Source organism: Manihot esculenta, chromosome 17 (genome assembly GCF_001659605.2).
Source record: "Manihot esculenta cultivar AM560-2 chromosome 17, M.esculenta_v8, whole genome shotgun sequence".
Taxonomy (NCBI): domain Eukaryota; kingdom Viridiplantae; phylum Streptophyta; class Magnoliopsida; order Malpighiales; family Euphorbiaceae; genus Manihot; species Manihot esculenta.
The window spans coordinates 26,579,639-26,599,921 of record NC_035177.2 but is presented as its reverse complement, the minus strand read 5'-3'; the positions used below and the strand labels follow the sequence as shown (position 1 = coordinate 26,599,921).

Here is a 20,283-nt window from a genome sequence, read left to right as displayed (position 1 = left end):
TCTGACGAGAATGAAATAAACCTATACGTACACGCACTATAATAGAGTGACGGTTATGCATCAAAAAAGAATAAAAGAGAAGAACATAACCTTTCATACTAAACTTACACATACTAAACTTACACATACTAAACTTACACACTCTGTAAATCTGCCTTTCTCAACCTGCCTTTCTTTGGATTTCAGAACATCAAATACTAATTAAGATAAAAGACATTATTATTGTGTATAAAGATGCAGTAGCAGCAGTGTCAATAACCTTTTGTAAGTGAAATTAATCCGCAAATAGCAACGCTTTCTTTTGATCTCCAAAGAGTAAAATGTAAACCAAAAGAAGATCAATCACAAAAACTGGGAGCTGTTAGCAGCCCGTGTAGCAAGCATCCTCTATTAACCAAAAAAAAAAAAAAAACCTTGAAACACCTAAAATTACAAATATGTGAACTCTCTTCACTTCTCTCCTATTATTTAAGAAGGGATCTAGTTAGATGTTCACGCGCAGTGGCCAGTGCTTGAGTTAATGTCTGCAAAAGAAATGCACAACTTTAGTAGTTCATAATTTATATTGTGCCAAAAGTTAACCTTGATCTACTACTCATCAACATATACAAATATGGGAAGTCAAACGGTTGGTTTAAGTTGCAAAACCTGCTCAGATAATGAAGCTCCAGCATCCATGCTATTACTTGCTACCTTCCCCGCAATGACATTTGCATCAGTTTCTAGAATTATTCTGCAAAATTATGAAGAGTTACATAGTAAGAGAGACCACTTCAGGAATTGAAGAAGTTAACAAAAGCCAAAGCTGCCCAGAACTGGGGCAAAATATTTTGCTGCATTGTGTCAAAATTCATATATCTATATTGATATTTTAGTAAAAGAATTCATGTATGTTTACCAGAAATATACATTGAAACAGATTACTACAAGTTTACTTCACCTCAGAGAGGTTGAAATCTGAAATCTTTTGCATCAAAACATTTAACCACCACCATATTTTAGAATATCTTAGACAATCTCACAGGGGCTATGGTTAAAATTTGCAAGAAATTGCACAAATTTATCGACCTAATGTTCCAGTTTTTTGACTTTCAAATTCAGTAAACAAAAATATGCATGTAGAAGCATGCCCATACCCGCCATCAACAATTTCATCAAGGCATAATAGAATGAGATCTAGATTCTCAAGTGCCTCCTTCTTGTCCACATTGCCCCTAGAACAAGATAAAATTTAAAGACACGTCAAACTCATCAATCAAATAGTGAGATAATTTGTATTGACACTTGACAGTCTTTAACTATGTAGAAGGATATGATAAGGAGGCCATTGGGAAAACCTTAGGAGAAGGCCAACTGCATCAAAGAACCCCTGAAACACTGCGGCTAATATGAGCTCATTTTCATCTTCACTCCCAGTAACAAAAAAGTGAAGATCTTGAACAAACTTGTAAATAATGATGTTATTCTCGAGCATTGTTATCTCCGCTGTAGATGAAGTAGCAACATGTTAACATGAAGGATTGAGAATCACAGGGTGAATAAATGCAGAGAAGAGTAAATTACCCAATGTACTTCATCACATACAAATTAGACTCAAAGAACATTTTTAAGTCCTATAATGTGACCCTACATTCAAAAGTTTTCCTGTGTTCCCCACCCAGCTCCTCTAATACCATAGAGGAAAAATAAAATAAAGTAAATACTGGCACCATGACAGAATCCCTTGTAAGAGCACCCTTATGAAATAGAGAGTATTGACGGAGCAAGGCAAAGAGAATGACACATCACCCTCTAAAATTGATACTAACTGGCTGCAATATGGAATGCCACAGCAAAACCCCATATAAGCATATCATAGATGGAGAATGCGCACTTGATCAAATGAATTTGATATCACAGATTCCAAAACAGACGACAAAATGAAAAGCCTATACATGAGAATAAATCACAATGCAGTAGGCAGATAATTTACCCTCAGAGCGGGCATTAGTCTTCTGAGTTTTGGAAAATACACATTTCTCAAAAGCTTCCTTGGCACTGTTTGTTGGCCAATCATCTGAATAGTACTTAACAGCTACACGTTTCCCTTCAGAATCCAATAGAAGGATATTTTTCAGGGAAGGGCAAGACTCCTGCAACAACATTGCCATATAAGAATTAAAAAATCTCAAACAACCCATTATCGTCTATTTGAAATAGAATTAAGATCAGTAGGAGGTCAATCACATGCATCGATCACTTAGGAAAATTTTAAGTAAAATCAAAGGCTATCATAGCTAATACAATAACCAGTTTAATCCAATATTTTAGACCACAGAGTGTATAAGAATTCAAATAGTGAAAATTAATAAGAAAAAAAAATACTAGGATCAACGTTCCCATGTAGAAATTAATCACAACAGCCACTAAACAAGTTTAGATCTACGCTACAGGCGTCAGAGGAAAAAACAAAGCTCGTGTAGCCCAGAATTGATCTTCAAAAGACAATCAATAGAACGTATAACGATCCCAAATGACAGAATGAAAAGAGAAAACCCTTCAATTTTGCAGAAACAAAATTCAAATCTGTTAGTATTTAAAAAGATTATGAATACACACCAGCAATGCAGATTGAGCTAAGAGAGAGAGAGAGAGAGAGAGAGAGAGAGAGAGAGAGAGAGACTAACCATGCTGTTTGGGAAAATTTGATGGAAAATCGTTCCTTTGATTTTTCTGGGAAAATCTGTGAGATGATCAGCAATATCCAGGTCCAGACAAAATATAAATGTTGGTTTTTGCTTAAGCCGCACCGTGTTTCTGTGTATTCTCACTTTTGACCCAATAGTTTGTTTATTTAGCTCTTTCCCTTTTTAGTTTTTAAAATTTATTTTCTGCCCTTTTCTTTATTTATTAATATTATTCAAAAGCATTAGACTTCCCTTTTCCAATTTTAAATAGTTTTTTTAGACGTCATTAAAATTTATTTATATTTTTTTTATCAATACATATAAATTACATTTTAACAAAATTCAGGGTACATAATGACTGTTGCATTTTTATTTTTCTTGTAACCTCAAATTTCAAATGCAGTCATATTAGTCATGCAATCTCACACGTGTATGTTGCCAAAATGTGCTGGCACACTAGTTCAGAGCAACGTGGAATCTGCGTGCGATTAACACAAATGAAAAATCACCCATTTTCCCTCACGCCCTATGAAACCAAATCCATGGTGGAAATCGACAATACAAACTTTTCCCATAAGGAAATTTATTTTCAAGAGATTATTATTCTGAAAAGTCACCGCAGGTTAAAAGCAGAGAACCATTGCTATTCTGCAACTTCATCATTTCAAGAAAAAGCAGGGAATGCTAATCTTTCTCAACCAAAAAGACAGAAAAATTGTCATCAAGTTGAACAGTGAAGGCTAAATTCATGTGCATATACAGACTGCAAAAGAAAATATACCAGCAACAGCAAGTGGTTGCCATTGTAAACTACAAGAGTCAAGTTACCAATAGGCTAATAGTCCAATATCCATCTCTCATCTTGATACAGGCTTCTGCAAGAGAGCTGTCAAGTAAACCTGCCTATTCTTCAAGCCACCTGAATCAGTCTTATTCCCAACTGCCCACTTCACCTTCTTGTAACCCAATTTCCAAATCAAAGGTCCATAAATTTTATCAAGATCTACCCCTTTGCTGAAGAAATGATCCAACCAGAAGTACCCACCACCTCTCAACACTCTATCTACATCGTAGAACATAAACTCCATCATCTTCAATGGTATCCATCTGTTCACTGCACGTCCACATCTTACCAGATCCACCACCCCATCAAAAACCGGCAACCGCTGCTGTAATGGCATGTGAAGTGGTACCAAACCTCTGATTGCCACCACTTCGTTATTGGGTAAGTTGAAATTCATTGTGGTAGTGATTATAGTCACGTTGTAGTGTTTCATTCGTGCTGCAAAAGTACCAGTGTTGCCGCCGATGTCAATACCGAGTCTGATCACAGAATTAGCTGATTTTGATATTTGTAGTAGCTGTGGAATTGGGAGGTCGAGCTCTGTTTTATAAGTCATAAATTTTGAGATCTCAGCGCTTATATCAAAACCAAGATTGGGGGTTTGTTTGGCTAGACAAGAAAAGGATTTGCAAGAATACTGAGCCCAGATTATGTTGGAGTCAGAAAATGAGGAAGGGAAAGGATTATGAGGGAGAGAAGAAGGGGGTTTTGATGGGGTTTTGGAAAAGCATCGGCGGCGTGGAAGTGGGTGGCAACCACGGAGGATTAAAGACTCAGCAACATCAGAATCAGGAGGGCAAGGAGAGTAAGGAGTGTAGGTCATATACTTGTGAAGAAGATCAGGGTGATTATGGCAGGAAGAAGCTATGGGGGATAAGCGGGAAAACAGAAGGAGATCGGAGGGGATGGTAGGTTTGGATTGAGAGGAGGCGGAAGGTTGCTGGCGCGTGAGGTGGTTAATGGCGGCGCGTATGGTTTGCAATTGTTGGAGAAGATGGTCAGGGACTTGTAAGGGAGGTGGCGGTCTTGGGGATTGAAAAGTGCGAGCAGAGAGGTGGTAGAGGGAGAGGATGTTGGTGGCCACCATAGCCATGAGAAGGAGCAGGTTCAGTAAGCCCATGGCGGCCGGGATTCGCTGCTGCTGATTTCTTGATTCTTGAGTTTCAGGCTCTTAAATTCTTGGCGTTATGAAAGCTTTGATCTTTGTGCTCTTTAAGCACAGTCCTCAGTGTATAGTGTTGAACAGAGAGTAACTGTATATTTCAACTACAGTCCTTGAAGTTTGAACACTAGAACAAACTCATCCTTAAACTTTAACATGGGGTAAATATACAATATATTCCCTAACATTTGATAAAATTATAACTTGGTCCTTTTCAATAAGAAATAAATTAATCCCAGAAATTTCATTTTATTAATAAAATAAAGTTTATGTTCAAATTTTATTTTGTATGTTAAAAAATGAACTTGATTTTTTGTAGAAGCATATTGGACTACCAATAATATTTTCATAAAATCCCCTTAAATTTCTTTTCACCTTATTTTTTTTAATTTGTAAGTAAATTATTTCATTAAAATTGCTAATATAAGAATAGGAAGTTAAAGTGAGTTTCAGTGAAGATATAAGGAGGTAAACACTATGAATCGTTCAATAGATGCCCCTAATTAAAGTTGCCACTTCCTCCTTCTCCCTCAATTCTAAACCCTCTAGGATTTGAAACTTTTTTTTTTATGTGTAATTGCATGTGTATGGGAAGTCTGTTTATTGGGAAGATGATATTACCACTTAATTTATTATTGTCTGTTTATAATATGAAAATTTGTGTCTGTTTGAATTCGCCCCAGTCTTATTACTTTATTTCAAATTGTGAAGTTATCTATCCCTTTGATGAGAGATTTAGAATGGAACTAGAGGTGATTTGGTGATGGTTTTTTCTGTCGGCAACTACCGGGTTTCAGTTTTGCTATTTTCTCTCTGTCGGATCATATATAGTTTTGGTTTTATTTTGTATTTAATGATCTAGTTTTTCAGTTTTAGTAGATTTGAATCTATTTTTTTCTTACTCGGGAAGAGTCTCTTGATTTTGTAGTTCATATCTTGAAATCGCGCCAAAATGAACAATGGTTCAATATGGCTAAACTCTGTCGCGTCCTCTTTTCTTAAGTGGTGATGTTCATTTGATGGGTCGAACTCTCTCTGAATAGATTGGTTGATATGAAATTTATGTTTTATCACTTTACATAGTTATAGTTGGATGAATTTCTAATGTTTTCTTCTTTTATTTATCTCTGTCTGTATATCTCTGTTTTGAGCATATTTCCACTAGATAAATCCACAAAATAACTGTGGTAGCAGTGGTTGGTAGTCTCTCTATTTTTTGCATGCCTTTTACTCGAAAGTGTAATCGATTTCTAGGCAAATTTCATCGGAGATGACAAGAGGCGGCCGCGGTTAAGCATGTTTTATTTTCTATATTATGTTTTGTGCCTTTTGTTCTTAATTTTTTACATGCCTTTGTACTCTGAAAGTGTAATGGATTTGCAAGTTTCATCGGAGATGGCAAGGGGCAGCCGCAGTTAAGTTTCATTTTCCAGCGATGCCTTTTTTAGGATTAGGCCATTACTGGACTTATATTTCTGGGTTGGATTTTCAATTGGGTTTGTAAATAGATTTGACTTGTAATTGTTTAGCGCAATAGGCTTGCAAATTTATCTTTGTCTAGTAAAAAAAAAAATCTATCACTCTTAATAGTATTTTTTATATTGAAAAATTAATTATTTAAGCATTTGTGGCATGGTAATACTTACTAATTCGTACATTTATTTTAAAAAATTATTAAAAATATTTTAAAAAATTTATTAATTAGTATTTCAATTAATTTTAGCAATTAAATATTATAAAAAAATAAAATACTATTAATATAAGGGAACTAATTAATAAATATTTTAAAAATTTAAAAGACTAATGAAGATCTGAGATCCCGAGAAAATAGGATTTACAATGTTGAGTAAGTTTGGTCAGAGAGGAGGTGCTCCTCTCTTTTTATTTTCTTTTAAGTGTCAGTGACGTCCAACGGCCTTACTACAATTGGGCCACCTATCTCTGTTATACGATACATACGTATAAAAGATGTCTGCTCCATGCTGAACGTCCATTTAATTCTCCCCTAGTGTGTAAACTGATATATTAGGTGAGTGGGCCTGAGTGGGCCGGTTATCTCTTCTCCTGTTAGGCCTCGTGACCGAGTTGGGGGTGAAGAGACCGAAACTCAAAGGAGGCCTGATTTCGAGGCCGAATGGTCTGGGCCGGCCCATTTAAGAGGTTTCGTGAACCTAACTAATTAATAAATTTTTTAAAATTATAAAGATTAAACAGTAAAATATCTAATAAATAAAATTAATGAAAAAAATAATTAGTAAATATTTTAAAATGTTAAAAAAGTTTTAATATATATTTTAAAATAAAAAAATTAATTAATGAATATTATCATATTATAAGGAGTAAGTAGCGATTTTTCCTTTTATATTTGTTGTTGATATATATCCTTTATATGTTTTGATAAGAATTTTTGGTTAGCGATGATGATAAACAAAATTCCATTCATACAGAAGTAATTGAAGACTTATGTATATTCCAGATAGCCAGAATCTACATTAAGATTGAATAAATTTAAAAAGAAATTAAAATAAATAAGGAAAATTTGAAACTACAGTAATAGTAATAATAATAATAATAATAAACTTTTTATCATATTCTTATCTCCACGTTGAACAAATCTCTAGCAGACTGTGATAACGATGTCAAGCTGAGAAAGCAAAAGAAAACTGATCACTTAAATGCACAAACATTGAATCAAAGTTTGCTCATACAAATTGGAGAAGGAAAAAAAATGGAACCTACTCTTGAATATCATTCCAGAAAGAACCACTTTCATCATCTATTAGTTTCTCCCAAGAATCAAACACTGAAAAGGTAGGTGACCCTGAGCCTGAGCCTGAGCCTGAGCCTTCATTGTCGTCTAATGGGTTACCATTGCTTTCCATTTGATTGACCATGGAAGACTCAGGAGATGATGAGGATGAGGCTGAGATCAACTGATCAAGAAGTGAGTTTCCTATTTGAGTATCACAGCAACTGTTCATCAACTTGTTATTCTCCATGTCAAGGTCCAATAACATTTCACCTTCAAGGGCTGCCCATATATTGGCAGCATCTGTGACTTCAGTGGGTGCTTGAAGGGGAAGATCCTCGGTTCTTGGAAATGGTTCCTCGATATACAAGGATGTTGTAGCAGTCTTATTAAGTAGTTGTTCAAGTGGGTTAAGATTTTGAGTTCCTCCTGAAACAGTAATACTAGGAAACGATCTCGTATTCGTAATCTGTAATAGATTATGCAACAACCGAATGTTGATTAAATGAGCAACATCTGAATGCTGTAACTTAAAAACATTGTTCCAAGGACTTGTCAAATTGCCAAAAAGCAAGAAAGAAAGATTCGAAAGATGATTGAAATCAGTTCTAGGCCTGTGTGTGTTAGGGTCGATTCCCATTTGCAGAAGCTTCTTCCTTATGTGGGTGTTCCAAAAGTTCTTTATCTCATTGTCTGTTCGTCCTGGAAGATGCGTAGCTATCCTTGACCACCTGCCAAAAAATATTTAGCGACGAAATTAAAATTCGAAAATGCGAAAATGCGAAAAGTTCTAGTGGGTGATTTTTTTCCGCCACTAAAAGTTCGTCACTAAAAAGTTCGCTGCATTGCATGTACACCACAGCAAGTTAAGAAGAAAATAAGAAAGGAACAGTGATCAAATTGTCAAAGCTCAGTTGTCTATGAAAAATCACGATATGTACTTGTTTCCAAGAACTGAGTGAAGATTAACTATGAGCCGTTCTTCTTCTTGAGAAAACTTTCCTCTCTTTATATCAGGCCTCAAATAATTTATCCATCGTAGCCTGCAACTCTTGCCACACCTGTTCAACCCAGCAAGCTTTGGCAGATTTGTCCAACTTTCATGACCATTTCTGTTGATATAATCTACTAGTTTCTCATCCTCCTCGGGTGTCCATGGACCCTTCTTTAAGCTACTGCTATAGCAAAATGGAGACCTAACCATTTTGTGAACTGTGAAAGCTTTTGGATATGTTGCAGAGAAGACTACAGTTAATTTTAATCTAGAAGAGACAAGTACAATGGATTTATAGATGCATGGTAAAAGAAAATCAAAAGGGGAAGTGTCATTTTCTTTTTAAGATAAATATTCTAAACATCAAAGATGAAGGCAATTACAGAGAAAGTCATGAAGCAGCCAATATTCAAAGCAAAGAGGAAGCGTATAAGCAACTGAATATGGCACTAAAAACAGGAGTATTAGGTAGTCAAGTGTGATATATTTACTTTTATTTTTTGTTTATTCCAAATTATAAACAGTTTTATTTTTTATAGTAATTTATTTATTAATTAACTTATTGAAGTTTAGTTTTAAAAATAATTTAATAATGAGTTATTTAAATTTTAAAACAATAATATAAGTAAAGGCTATAGTAAAAAAGTGTAAATAAAATTTATTATCTTAATATATTAATTATATTTTCTTAATTGACCTAAATTGATGTTGGAGTAGTTCGAAAAGTTTTCGATTTGAATATAATGACCGTCGAGTTTTTGATACTCAGACTGAGACCAGACCCTAAAGAAAGAAATAAGTCCAAAGCCTAGTAAAACCCCCTAAATAAGCCTTTTTATTGGTGCGTCATCCAGTTTGTGACTAAAGCAGGCCGAGTTGGCGAAAGGTTTGGAATCATAAGAGGAGAGTAGACCGAGCTGACGTGACGGGAAATAGGAGAGTAGACCTGACTATACTATGATCCTATTAGCAAGCGCGCCGAAAGAAAATTAAATGGCCACCTAATAAGAATGAATAAAAAAGTATGTCTATACATACGAGACTGTGTGACAGGAACAAATGATATTATAACAGGATAACGGTTATATATCATTAGAGTATAAAAAAAATAAATAAAAAGGGGATACGCAATCTTTCCTAACTAAGTTTACACACCTATAAATTCTACTCTCTCTAGATCTTAGAACAGAATCCTAATAAAAACCATTTGAATAATTAAAAAAGTATATTTTTTGAAATTATGCAAAATTAAAAATAAATTATAACTTATTTGTTTATTAGGTATTGCTTGTAATAAAGGCTTGTTTCCTTACAATGAGTAGTCTCATCCACCTATTGGGTTGACCTTTAAAATGGTTTGGTATGGGGAGACCGAGAACTCAACTATGCAAATGTCAATGAAACAGCAACACCAAATTTAATTATGCTACCCAATTCTATGGGGTTTTATCATTTTTGTATACAAAAGTTAAAAAAAAAATGATCTAGCTCGATTTAATAATTAAAAAAATACTTAAATTCGAGTTTTATACGTTTAAATCTTTATGAAAGAAAATTAAGATTGATAAAGATTTCTAGTATTTAGATATGATAATCAAATTAATAGTAATTGGACATTAATTTTTACTATAGACTCTTTAAAAAATAAAATGGTTTCAATAATTTTGTGGGAATTTAAAAATCAAATCTTTTTTCACTTTCCTTTAAATTACTTTATTTTCCCTCAATTACATGTTTTTCATCAATTTTGCATTTTGCCCTAAAATTTAGAAAACACAAAAAGAAGATATTTTTCAGTTGAAAAAGAAATAATTGTTTAAATTAATTAAGACTGAAATGGCTTATTCATGTTGAATATCAGAGTTTATTAGTTTACGGAAATTTGAATTTTAGCTGAATGTTAAAATAATTAAAATTTTAGTCTGTTTATTTTATTGAAAAATATTTTATGACATTAAAATATTAGACAATGAGTGGATAGAAAATATTTTTCAGATTAATAAAAAATTATTTTATTGTAGGTATTTTTTTCAGTAACTGCTCGTGTTGAATGAATGGTGGATCACCCATTTTACCAAAACAATGGCGTATGCATATCTTTTCTCTCTGCAAAATAATTTCGAATCTTCATTCAAATTTAAGCAATTAAAAAGGTCAAGACTTCAAAAATCTTAGTTTGATGTTTAATCTCTAATATTAATATTACTGCTCATTTAATTTAATTTGTTTTAGAGAAAATTACTTTTTAGTCCCTGAGATTTAACGTAATTAACACTTCTATCCCTCTATTTTGACGACCCAACACTTAAATCCCTCACTTTCTCTTCTGTCCAAATTCGTAGTCCTTTCATCCAAAATAACCGTTTGGGACACGTGAATTGACAAAATTGACCCTCACTAAAAATCCCGCTATTTCAAAATCACGAAACCCAAACCCAATGCCTCTTTAACTGTAGATGATTATTCTTCTTTTTTCTTCTTCTTCTTCACCATAACTCTTACCCTTTCTATAACTCTCAAATAATGCTTTAGGAGAAGAAAGATGGAAAAGAGAAAAAAAAAAATCAACAATGTCAAAAGGAAATAGAGAATATATGAGAGAGAACAAAAATGAAAAAGAGAGAGAAAAAAGAGAAAAATCAACAATGTCAAAAAAAATAAAGAAAATATAGGGAAAAAAAAGGATGAAAAAGAGAAAAAAAAAAAAAAATCAACAATGTCAAAAGAAAATAGAGAAAACATGAGGGAGAATAAAGATGAAAAAAAGAGAGAGAAAAAAAAAAGGAGAATTAACAATGGATAAAAAGAAATGGAGAAGATATGAAAGGGGAGAAAAATAGGGATTTCACGTTGAGAGGAGGGTATTTTTGAAAAAAGTTATCACTTCTCACCTTTGAATTTTTGACCAAACGGCTTAAATGGACGGAAGAACTATGAATTTGGACGGAAGAGAAAGTGAGAGACTTAAGTGTTGGGTCGCCAAAATAGAGGGACAGAAGTATTAATTACATTAAATCCCGGGATTAAAAAGTAATTTTTCCTTTATTTTAATGCTTTAAAAAATATTACTCATATGATAAATTCGTACGTAAGTTTTTACTCACTTGTTATAGAATAAACTATTTAAGATTAAAACTCTGAATGTATATTTTAATGTGGTGTTTCTGATTTCTCGAAAAGTAATGGTACGCCGGTAATTATTGAAATTTTAGTTCTTCGTCACTGTTTGCCCTTTACGACTGAATTTTTACCTTTTAATGGCTGCATGCTTATGGACTGTTTACATATAGTTTAATATCTTCGGTCTATATATTGAGACATTTCTGAATTGAGTTTAATTTTGAATCATTGTAAATATTTGTTAGACTCATATTTCTATTAGATGTGTTCGTCGTCATACCACTCTAACTGCTCATACTTTAGCTAGAGAATTTATTAGGTATGATCGTCTCTATTTGAAATAATATTCCTTTTTATTTGATAAAATTTTATTAATACAATTAGTAGTTTTACCTTAAAAAAAAATAGAACTAGAAAATCAAGAAATTTAGTCCATAAAACTAGAAATCAAGAATGACTATGTTGGAGCCATTTCATTAACCATCTATAACAGATGAGCTCAAAAATGAATGGCCTCCTAAGCCTCATTAAAAAATTTTTGATTTGTGATAAAATTGCATTATAAGACTGTGAACTCAAGAAACAAATTATAATAGTAATTTAAGTTTATAGACAATTGATAAATTATTTGATCCGGAAAAAAAGTGACTTTTAAGTCAGTTTAGCTATTGTGTCGGCAAATATAATGATTTATTTAAAAATTTGACCAAAAATTAAGGTCTATAATCTTTAAAACTGATAAATTTATTGGTATATATTAAATAACTTTAAAAATAATATGAATAAAATTATAATTATCATTAATAAAATTTGATAAGATTTTAAAATATAAAAATATATTATTACTTTTTTTATTAATTTTGGACATGTATTTGACTCTCGAAATGTAATGAGCAGCTCCGCCACAGCCATGAAGGCTTTCGTTTGTCAACGAGAAAACAAGAGACATATTTGTGTTGGTTGTGTTAAGAGACAAAGTTGGACAAATCCCAAAAGATGAGAAATTAAATAAATAAATCATATTCATGGGATAAAGATGAACCCATTGACCATGCACCTCTCAGAGTTTCTCAAGGTAGTTTATCCAACTTGTCTCCTTGATTAATCTCATATCTAATATAAAATCATTCACTAAGCATTTCATTTTAAAAATAATAATACAAGGAAACTTTTTAATAATTTTTTAAAAGAAATTATTAAAAATTTGGATTTCAATATATTTTTTAATATAAATCAATTAATTCTCAGCTTCATATGCAGCAAAGTAAGTCTATCTCTATAAAGGGAAAGAGCAATAATTTGAGAAAGTGAAATAAGAAGGAATTTTTTTTTTTTTTTAAATATCATTTCTTCTGTTGATTACTTTAAAAATTATGGTCTAATTTACCAGTAATAACAATCCTTTTTAGACGAAATGCTAACGTGAAAATTACATGAAAACAAGTAAAATCATAATGTGATTTTAAAATAATAACAAATAAAATTATATAACATTTTTTATACTTTTTCTCTTAAAAATATAAAAAAAATTAATTAATAATTATATTTACTTACATATCAACATCATATAGCATTATCTAACAGCATCTAAAAAATATTAAATTATTATTATTCGTTAACCGCAATATCTCAAAATACTTCTTTTAACAAAAATAACTTATAAATCTTGAAATAAAAATGAGTAGGATCACAAAATACCAACTTTATAATTTCCCCAATCAAAAAACAGTCAGATGGATAATCTTTGATTTTTCAGCCTAAATCCACTTACAAGTAAAAGAATATACTTGGTAATTTAGTGTGCAAGCATGGAAGAAATAGAGAGTGGCGTAAACTCTCCATTTCTTCATCTAATGGAACCAAAGCTCATTCTGAGATGGAATTTCTATCATCCTGTGTAAAAATACATCCCAATATATCAAATTTACTATAGATATAACGACAACCATTAAAGCCTAAGGAGTAAGGACAGCCGAGACCATGTTTACCTCAAATAACATTGACCATGTATACTCGATTCAATTTGGCATCTGTTTCATCCATCTTATGATTTCTATGGTTTTGGAGAAAAATATTCCTTACAAGTGAACTTGATCATCGCCAATTCACCAAGGTTACTCCCGCCGTTGATGCATTCACAACTCTTTTTGTACTCACCATATTAATCCAAGTCATCATTGGATGAGAAGATAATCCACGTCATCTCCAGAAGTTGGGGTCAAGTTGTTTCGGTATGCACTTTTGTGAACCTGGGCATGAGTCTCTGCTTCATGCTGAAACATCTTCACTAGTTCTTGCAATTCCATCCTCCTTACTTCCACCTTCTCTTCAGTGATGGGTTGCTTCAACCCAAGGTAAAGCAACCCAACTGCAATTAGCACCACACCTATGAACACCAAGATGCCTGCAAACAGACCAAATGCATATGGTGTACTGTTTGCTCCAGGGATCCCATCCACATTGATTCCAAACAACCCAGTAATGATAGAAAGAACAAGGCCGCAGCCTCCAAAAACAGCCAAATTATGGGTTACACGCAGGCTTCTATCCTGAAATCACGAAAGACATGAAAGTAGCTTATCAAAACAATCTAGGAAGGTATGTCCACAACTGGCTTAGAAATTGAAGATGCGCATCCATTTTTTTCTCCTGTATTGTACAAACCTGCAACCATGCCCGAACTGTGCTTTGCATAACATCTTGAATAGTAAACAAGCGACCACGAACTGCTTCTTGCTCCTCCATCATTTCTCTTGTGCTCTTCCTTATTTCCTCTAACAAAGTTCTGGCTGCATTTCCTCTCAAATGATGAAGCAGCTCAAAAACAATCTCCTCCCTTGCATGGAGTGACCATTTCACTCTAATAACCTGCAATGCAACAGGCCCAGGTTTGGTAATACTGTGGATAAGACACATACATAATATTGCTACCTTAAAAAACCATCTATTTTTTTCTGGACCACATGCTCACAAATAGCAAATTTGGCATATTCCATTGGAAAGGGAAGGCAACTTTAATAACTGCATGCTGTCAGAACAATTGGTGGTAGAAACAGGAGCAGACTATTAATAATTAGAAAAAGGGTGAACCAATTATTTCTTTTTCTTTTTTTTCCTTCTTTTTTTGGGAAGAAGTTGGGGCAGGGAGATAGGAGCCTTCAAGGGGAAGAAGATGAACAAGTCAGTAATTGTTAAAAGAAAAAGGTAGTAACTATTTTTCAAAATCCCTTCTCCCTCCACCCAAAAAAAGGGTTCTACCATCAATAAGTTCAGATATGCAAGTTCTTTTCTCATTGATTTTTCAAAATCCCTTCTCCCTCCACCCAAAAAAAACGGGTTATACCATCAATAAGTTCAGATATGCAAGTTCTCTTCTCATTGATTTTACCTAGTTTAACTTCACTTTTGAGGCTCAAAATCTCTGCTTACTTTTTGTGTTATCAATCTATTAAGCATAAATTACTTCGTTATTAAATCTTTAAAGATTTTATGTACAAGTTTCTTAATTTTATAACCATTTTTTATGTATATTATTTATGTTTATAAAAAAAATATCCCTATATATTTTGGCCAATTAAAAGAAACGGTGGGGAATCGCCATCCTAATTAGGTATGACCACTTCAACAGAATTGGGGGAAAAACAGAAGAGGAAATGAATCAAGTGTCAATGCTAGGCTTAAGAGAAGTAGAGAACTATGTATCTTTGTTCTTTCATGAGCTTAATTTGCAGGCGATCACATTCACGCTATTAAATTGATAGCAGTGCTTCCAAACAAAAGCACAAAACAGAGATGAACAACGCACCTGTCTTGATAACCTTTTGATTTCTTGGTTCAAGATAACACTAAAAAGATTCATATCTTCATGGTGTCTCCTGTTCAATTATTTATTTGTAACCAACACCGTAGGTGAATGAAAGTAGTAAATTTGCCTGTAGAAAAATTAATGTAGATTTCAATACAACCTGTTCATAAATTTCAATTCGATCTCATCTGCTGCCCCAAATATGGACTTGCGAAATATCCTACATACATCAAATAGTAAAAGCAAAACATTTAGTTAGAAAGAAAGGACCAGTCTTGGAGATATAGGATAATCATGATGTGTAGAAAAAATTATGACAACATGTTTCTTTACATGTACACTTAAAATTTTCTGGCTGTAACCAATTCTTCCTACTATAGAAACAACTTAATGGCTACAACAACAAAAATAAAAGTGCACTGACTTAACCTTAACAAAAATCCCCATTAAAAAAAAAAAGAATAAAATAGATAAGCAGCAGACAGCTGTGGTATCGAAACTCAATTAAATTTCTTCATTGAAATTCCAATTTAACAGTTGCTAATATAATATCCTAATGAACTACTGATGAATGTCCTAAAGATGATGCCCCAGGGCAGAACAAGTTTGCATTATAATTATATGGAGAGAGACATAGATGATTAACAGTTAGTCACTAGAGAAAAAAAAAAATATATATATATATATATATATATTAGGGAAGTCCAAATATGAATGTTCAATCATATGCACAGGGAAGGTCATCTTTTATGAAAAACAAAGAAACCTGATGAACCACAAAAGGATAGCAACATTATACACTACAGATGTCAGACAAATGCAGCCAGTAAATGCGTCACAATTCACTATACAAAAAACGGGGGGGAAAGAATGTGTGCACATATTTATGTTAAGTAACTCAGGGAACAGACTAAAAAAAACTAGGAATATGCAACTAGGTTGAATTACAATCTTCCATTTTTTTCACTACCTATCATCCCACCGAGTAAGGCGGCAGACTAGTAGTGCTATGACTTCATGCACTGTTCTTGGTGAATTATAGCCTCCAGCAGAAAGAAGCTCCTAAAGAAAGCAGAGAACAGATGGAAGGAACGAATGATCAGGAGACTGTACTTCAAATTGAATCATAACTATTTCAGCATTCTATTCTGGTGTAAATATTATGTTTTGCACCACCAACCTGAACTTCAGTGATACCCAAAACATTTACTCTTGACACAGTCCCTTTTATGTGCAGTGCAGTGATTAGAAAATTCTGCGCTTGCCAAGAGCGCAGAACAATAGGAATGTCATCCTCTTCAACAAATGGATCACCAACTGATTGCCCCAAGAGTTCAAACAGCAGTCCTCCAGCAACCCTTACTGGGACCTTGATAGAAACATAAATCATAAAAAATAGTCCAGCAGAACACCATGATGAAGAAGAAGAAGAAAGAAGGTGAGATTGCAAACCCTCCAACTCTTCATTAACCCACCTGACAACATGTTTGAACTAAAATTTAAACCCGAGATGGATGCTCAAGCTTTATATAATTAACTTTTTCCAGAACTTTAATGCTCGGACCTAGGCCAAGTATCAGTTAGTCTAACTTTATATGCTATCTGATGTAAGTATTATACTACACCTCGATTTACTTATTAACCAAGAAGGAACATCAGTAAATTTAAATTTGATGGATTAAGCATCTAGGTAATAGGGCAAGCCTTAGTGAAACAATGCTATTAGTCCTTCGTGATCAGAATGTTGGGGTTCAATACTTCAAGCCATGGAGACGATCTCAGCGAAAAAAAAAAAAGAAGTAAAAGGAATGGTGTGTACAATAGGCAACCCTTACAACTCATCACTGAATATGTGAAAAAATTGTCTAGGTAAGTGTAATCATATGGTAGGTCATAGTAAAATATCTGTTCAATCTCTTCCTCACATGAATGTAAGAGATGAAATAGATAGAAATCAACTGACTAAAAAAGCAAACAACAGAACTATTACCTCATAAAGTGATTTCCAACATTTTGTCATTCTGATGTGGGCATGGAGCAATGCTCTACCTCCATTTCATGGGGAATGTGATATTCTAAAAATCTATCTGTTTACCCTTCTCTAAACATCCCTGTTTGTACTTTTTGGCGGAGTATAAATGCAATCTACTACAGATCACATTTATAAGTATAGGATATGACCTAAGATTGAGACCATGTTTTTTCCCCAAAGAATGCTTTATCATTACAGGCTTACAAATTTATATTACCAATGTTTATTAGTCAAACAAGACTGCCTAATATAAAAGGTGACCTAGTGCACAAAGCATACACAGACTAGTGGGCTCCAGAGAGGATTTCTATAAGCAATCTGCCTCCCTGCAAATTTTCATGGTTTGAACCTGTGACATCTAGGTTACAAAAAGAGTAACTTTACTGTTACACTAAAGTCACCCTCATACAAGATTGCCTTACATGCAAGGTGGAGATAGTGTAAAAGATAAATAAGAGGAAAATATTTTATTGGAGAAACAAAGAATTCTTAAGAATGAAGTATGGATGGGTGAAAGTTTGTAAAGCATAGAATGAGAGGGAAAGAGAAGAATGAATAGTGGGAAGCATATGAAAAAAAAAAAAAAAACAAAAACAAGAAAAATAATTTAATGAGGTAATTAACAGCTTTAAAGAATTATTCCAGCCTGTAATTCAGCTATCAAAAGTTCTGAAATTGAGAACTATACCAGTTATAATAGGATACTCTTGGCTGAAGATCCACAGAATAGTCTAACTAACTTAGCATGACATTAAATTACACTTCGAATGAAATCAGTCAGTTAACATAAACGACCAACCTACCTCATAAAATAGGTATTTCATCCGCTCGCTTATCAATCGACTTTCATCTCTCAAAGCTAAACTAATTGCAGGATGTAACCACTGAGCACTATTAAGCCAGGCCTGGATAGAGGGATGACCTGCAGCAACATGGCACCACCATGTGGGCCCTGCTGGGCGCTCCCAGTAAGGAGCTGCTAACTCTGCAACAGTAAGATCATCTTCTTCATCCATCAGCTCTAGTTGCTGCATAGCCCAGCCTGCATCCGTTTGGACCATTTTAACAAGTTCTGAAATTCTAGCCCAACCAATAGGTACCCAATGAATATCCCCCAATTTTTCCACAGCATGATACTGTCCTGATTGATCAATCTGGCTGTCTTTGTATTGACTAGCAGCATCTTGATTGCCCCTAGACTCACAAGTGGATGAGGATTCCAATAATTTGTTCCGATCCAGTCTTGGGGAAGAAGACTCTCTTATTCCATTTGCTTGCATACTGTGTATTTGTCTGCTCATGGTAGACTTAGAATTCACTGATTTCCTACCATGGCCTCGGACAAATTCAAAGGCACAAATAAGCCCATCTGTCCAAAGCTCACTCCCAGGCATAACATCTCTACTAGGGTAACTTTTGTGGATGTCTGGTTTCTTCATTCTATTGTTTTGTGATATGGAGTGGTCTTCACCCATTACACTCAAGTTGCGATCCATCTATGCACACTCCCCAGCCTCAAGCTTCACGGAATAATGAATACAAATTCTAATGTGTTTTTTCTCTTGGAGAAGGCATATAACATCAAACCCTAAAGCAGACATCTATTTTGGGTAATTAGCAAGATTAAAACAGATGGATAAACTAATGCATCTTTTTTCATCGAGGCAAGCAACTGTCGGCCTTCCCAAGCTCATGCTGTAAATTTAAAGAGGAGGGGAAAGTCATATACAACGACATAATTTCAGTCTTCTAAAGATATATTACCGAAACTAAAAATCATAAAGAGACAAAGAAATCAAAACGAAAACGGACAATCTTTTCATTTGACTCTTACAATTCCCAACTCCTAAATTATCGAAATTCATAGGCACATATCAAAATTTCTTTACAGAAATCCCATCACTAATAGTAAGAAATCCATGTATTAGAGAGACTGAGCAACAATCAAGCACTCCAATCTAATAGGAAGCATGTCCAGCCAAAATATAAACAAAATAAATCCAGAAGCACATACACCATGTACATGAAGACGCATAAGAATTAAGCTACAGGTTCAAACACTAGACAAATTCAAAACAGAGACAACATTTCAATTCAAAAGCTGACCAAACATAGAACATATCAATACACCATCTAACTCCCAAACTCGCTACTGCCATGGCCCAATTGCTTTGAACAAAGAAACATTACCATTAAAATACAAAAGTTTAAACAAGAAGATTCAGAAATGGTAAAGCAGCATTAATCAGTGTCCAAACAAAAAAAACAAGGGAACAAAATGGAATCAAATTGAGTTTCATAAAGGAAATATCAGAGAATCTGATTCCTATAGCTATACAGTTGAGACTTAAAAGGGAGAATTGAAGCGTATAGATGACAAAATACCTCAGCTTGAATCTGGTCTCAGAGAATGAACAGAGAGGAAATAAAGTGAAAAAGAGAGAATCGAAGTTCGAGATATTGCAGAAGTGAAGAAGAAGTAAAGTCGTTTCGGTGCTAGATAGCGTCGAGGAAGCATGTGTCGTTTCTCATGCTACAGTAACTGTGCGGATGTTTGCCGTCCTGGTACAACCGTAAAATGTCAATTCCAAATTTAACCTTCACCAATAGCCAAGCTAAATATACTAAATTTTGACGTCTAAATTTACTCTTTATTAAAATATCAAATAAAGTTTTTATTCATTAAGATTTTAAAGTTGTAAAAAAAAAAGAATTTCATATATTCAGTGATTGAAACAATAATCAAATTCAAAACAGTGGATAGATAAAGATAAATCGGGAATTAGTTCCCTTGACTAATTTAAGTTGTACTTCAATTACGAACCCTCCTGTCTGCGTAACATGTGTGTGCTGATGCGATCATCGATTCCATTCCTATCTTTTTGCTTCCAGAGCAATATCAGAATTTGAT

At 33.7% G+C, this 20,283-nt stretch overlaps 4 protein-coding genes across 6 annotated transcripts; all 4 read right to left on the bottom strand.

Annotated features, from left to right (window-relative positions):
- Positions 1 to 201: 201 nt before the first annotated feature.
- On the bottom strand, positions 202 to 2,847 carry LOC110605586 (coatomer subunit zeta-1). Of its 2 annotated transcripts, XM_021744209.2 has the most exons (6): positions 2,667 to 2,847; positions 1,973 to 2,132; positions 1,338 to 1,485; positions 1,137 to 1,214; positions 649 to 733; positions 202 to 524 (listed from the first exon to the last, which is right to left on the bottom strand). In XM_021744209.2, exons 1-6 carry the CDS (start codon positions 2,667 to 2,669, stop codon positions 465 to 467), a joined length of 534 nt encoding a protein of 177 aa, XP_021599901.1. In that variant the 5' UTR covers positions 2,670 to 2,847; the 3' UTR covers positions 202 to 464. The 2 variants fall into 2 exon arrangements, with proteins under 2 accessions (XP_021599901.1, XP_021599900.1); XM_021744208.2 differs by lacking the exon at positions 2,667 to 2,847 and having other exon boundaries at positions 1,973 to 2,608.
- Positions 2,848 to 3,383: 536 nt separating this feature from the next.
- On the bottom strand, positions 3,384 to 4,883 carry LOC110605583 (probable methyltransferase At1g29790). Its single transcript, XM_021744206.2, has one exon. The coding sequence runs from the start codon at positions 4,628 to 4,630 to the stop codon at positions 3,524 to 3,526; it is 1,107 nt and encodes a 368-aa protein (XP_021599898.1). The 5' UTR covers positions 4,631 to 4,883; the 3' UTR covers positions 3,384 to 3,523.
- A 2,393-nt stretch (positions 4,884 to 7,276) lies between these two features.
- On the bottom strand, positions 7,277 to 8,835 carry LOC110605584 (transcription factor MYB41). The gene is made up of 2 exons (XM_021744207.2): positions 8,363 to 8,835; positions 7,277 to 8,152 (listed from the first exon to the last, which is right to left on the bottom strand). The coding sequence occupies exons 1-2, from the start codon at positions 8,623 to 8,625 to the stop codon at positions 7,408 to 7,410; spliced, it is 1,008 nt and encodes a 335-aa protein (XP_021599899.1). The 5' UTR covers positions 8,626 to 8,835; the 3' UTR covers positions 7,277 to 7,407.
- A 4,382-nt stretch (positions 8,836 to 13,217) lies between these two features.
- LOC110605161 lies at positions 13,218 to 20,184 on the bottom strand. 2 transcript variants are annotated; one of them, XM_021743514.2, is made up of 9 exons: positions 20,169 to 20,184; positions 19,758 to 19,934; positions 18,176 to 19,067; positions 16,521 to 16,709; positions 16,311 to 16,402; positions 15,501 to 15,560; positions 15,341 to 15,410; positions 14,200 to 14,403; positions 13,218 to 14,084 (listed from the first exon to the last, which is right to left on the bottom strand). In XM_021743514.2, exons 3-9 carry the CDS (start codon positions 18,866 to 18,868, stop codon positions 13,710 to 13,712), a joined length of 1,683 nt encoding a protein of 560 aa, XP_021599206.1. In that variant the 5' UTR covers positions 18,869 to 19,067; positions 19,758 to 19,934; positions 20,169 to 20,184; the 3' UTR covers positions 13,218 to 13,709. The 2 variants fall into 2 exon arrangements, with proteins under 2 accessions (XP_021599206.1, XP_043808549.1); XM_043952614.1 differs by lacking the exons at positions 19,758 to 19,934; positions 20,169 to 20,184 and adding an exon at positions 19,563 to 19,701.
- Positions 20,185 to 20,283: the final 99 nt, after the last annotated feature.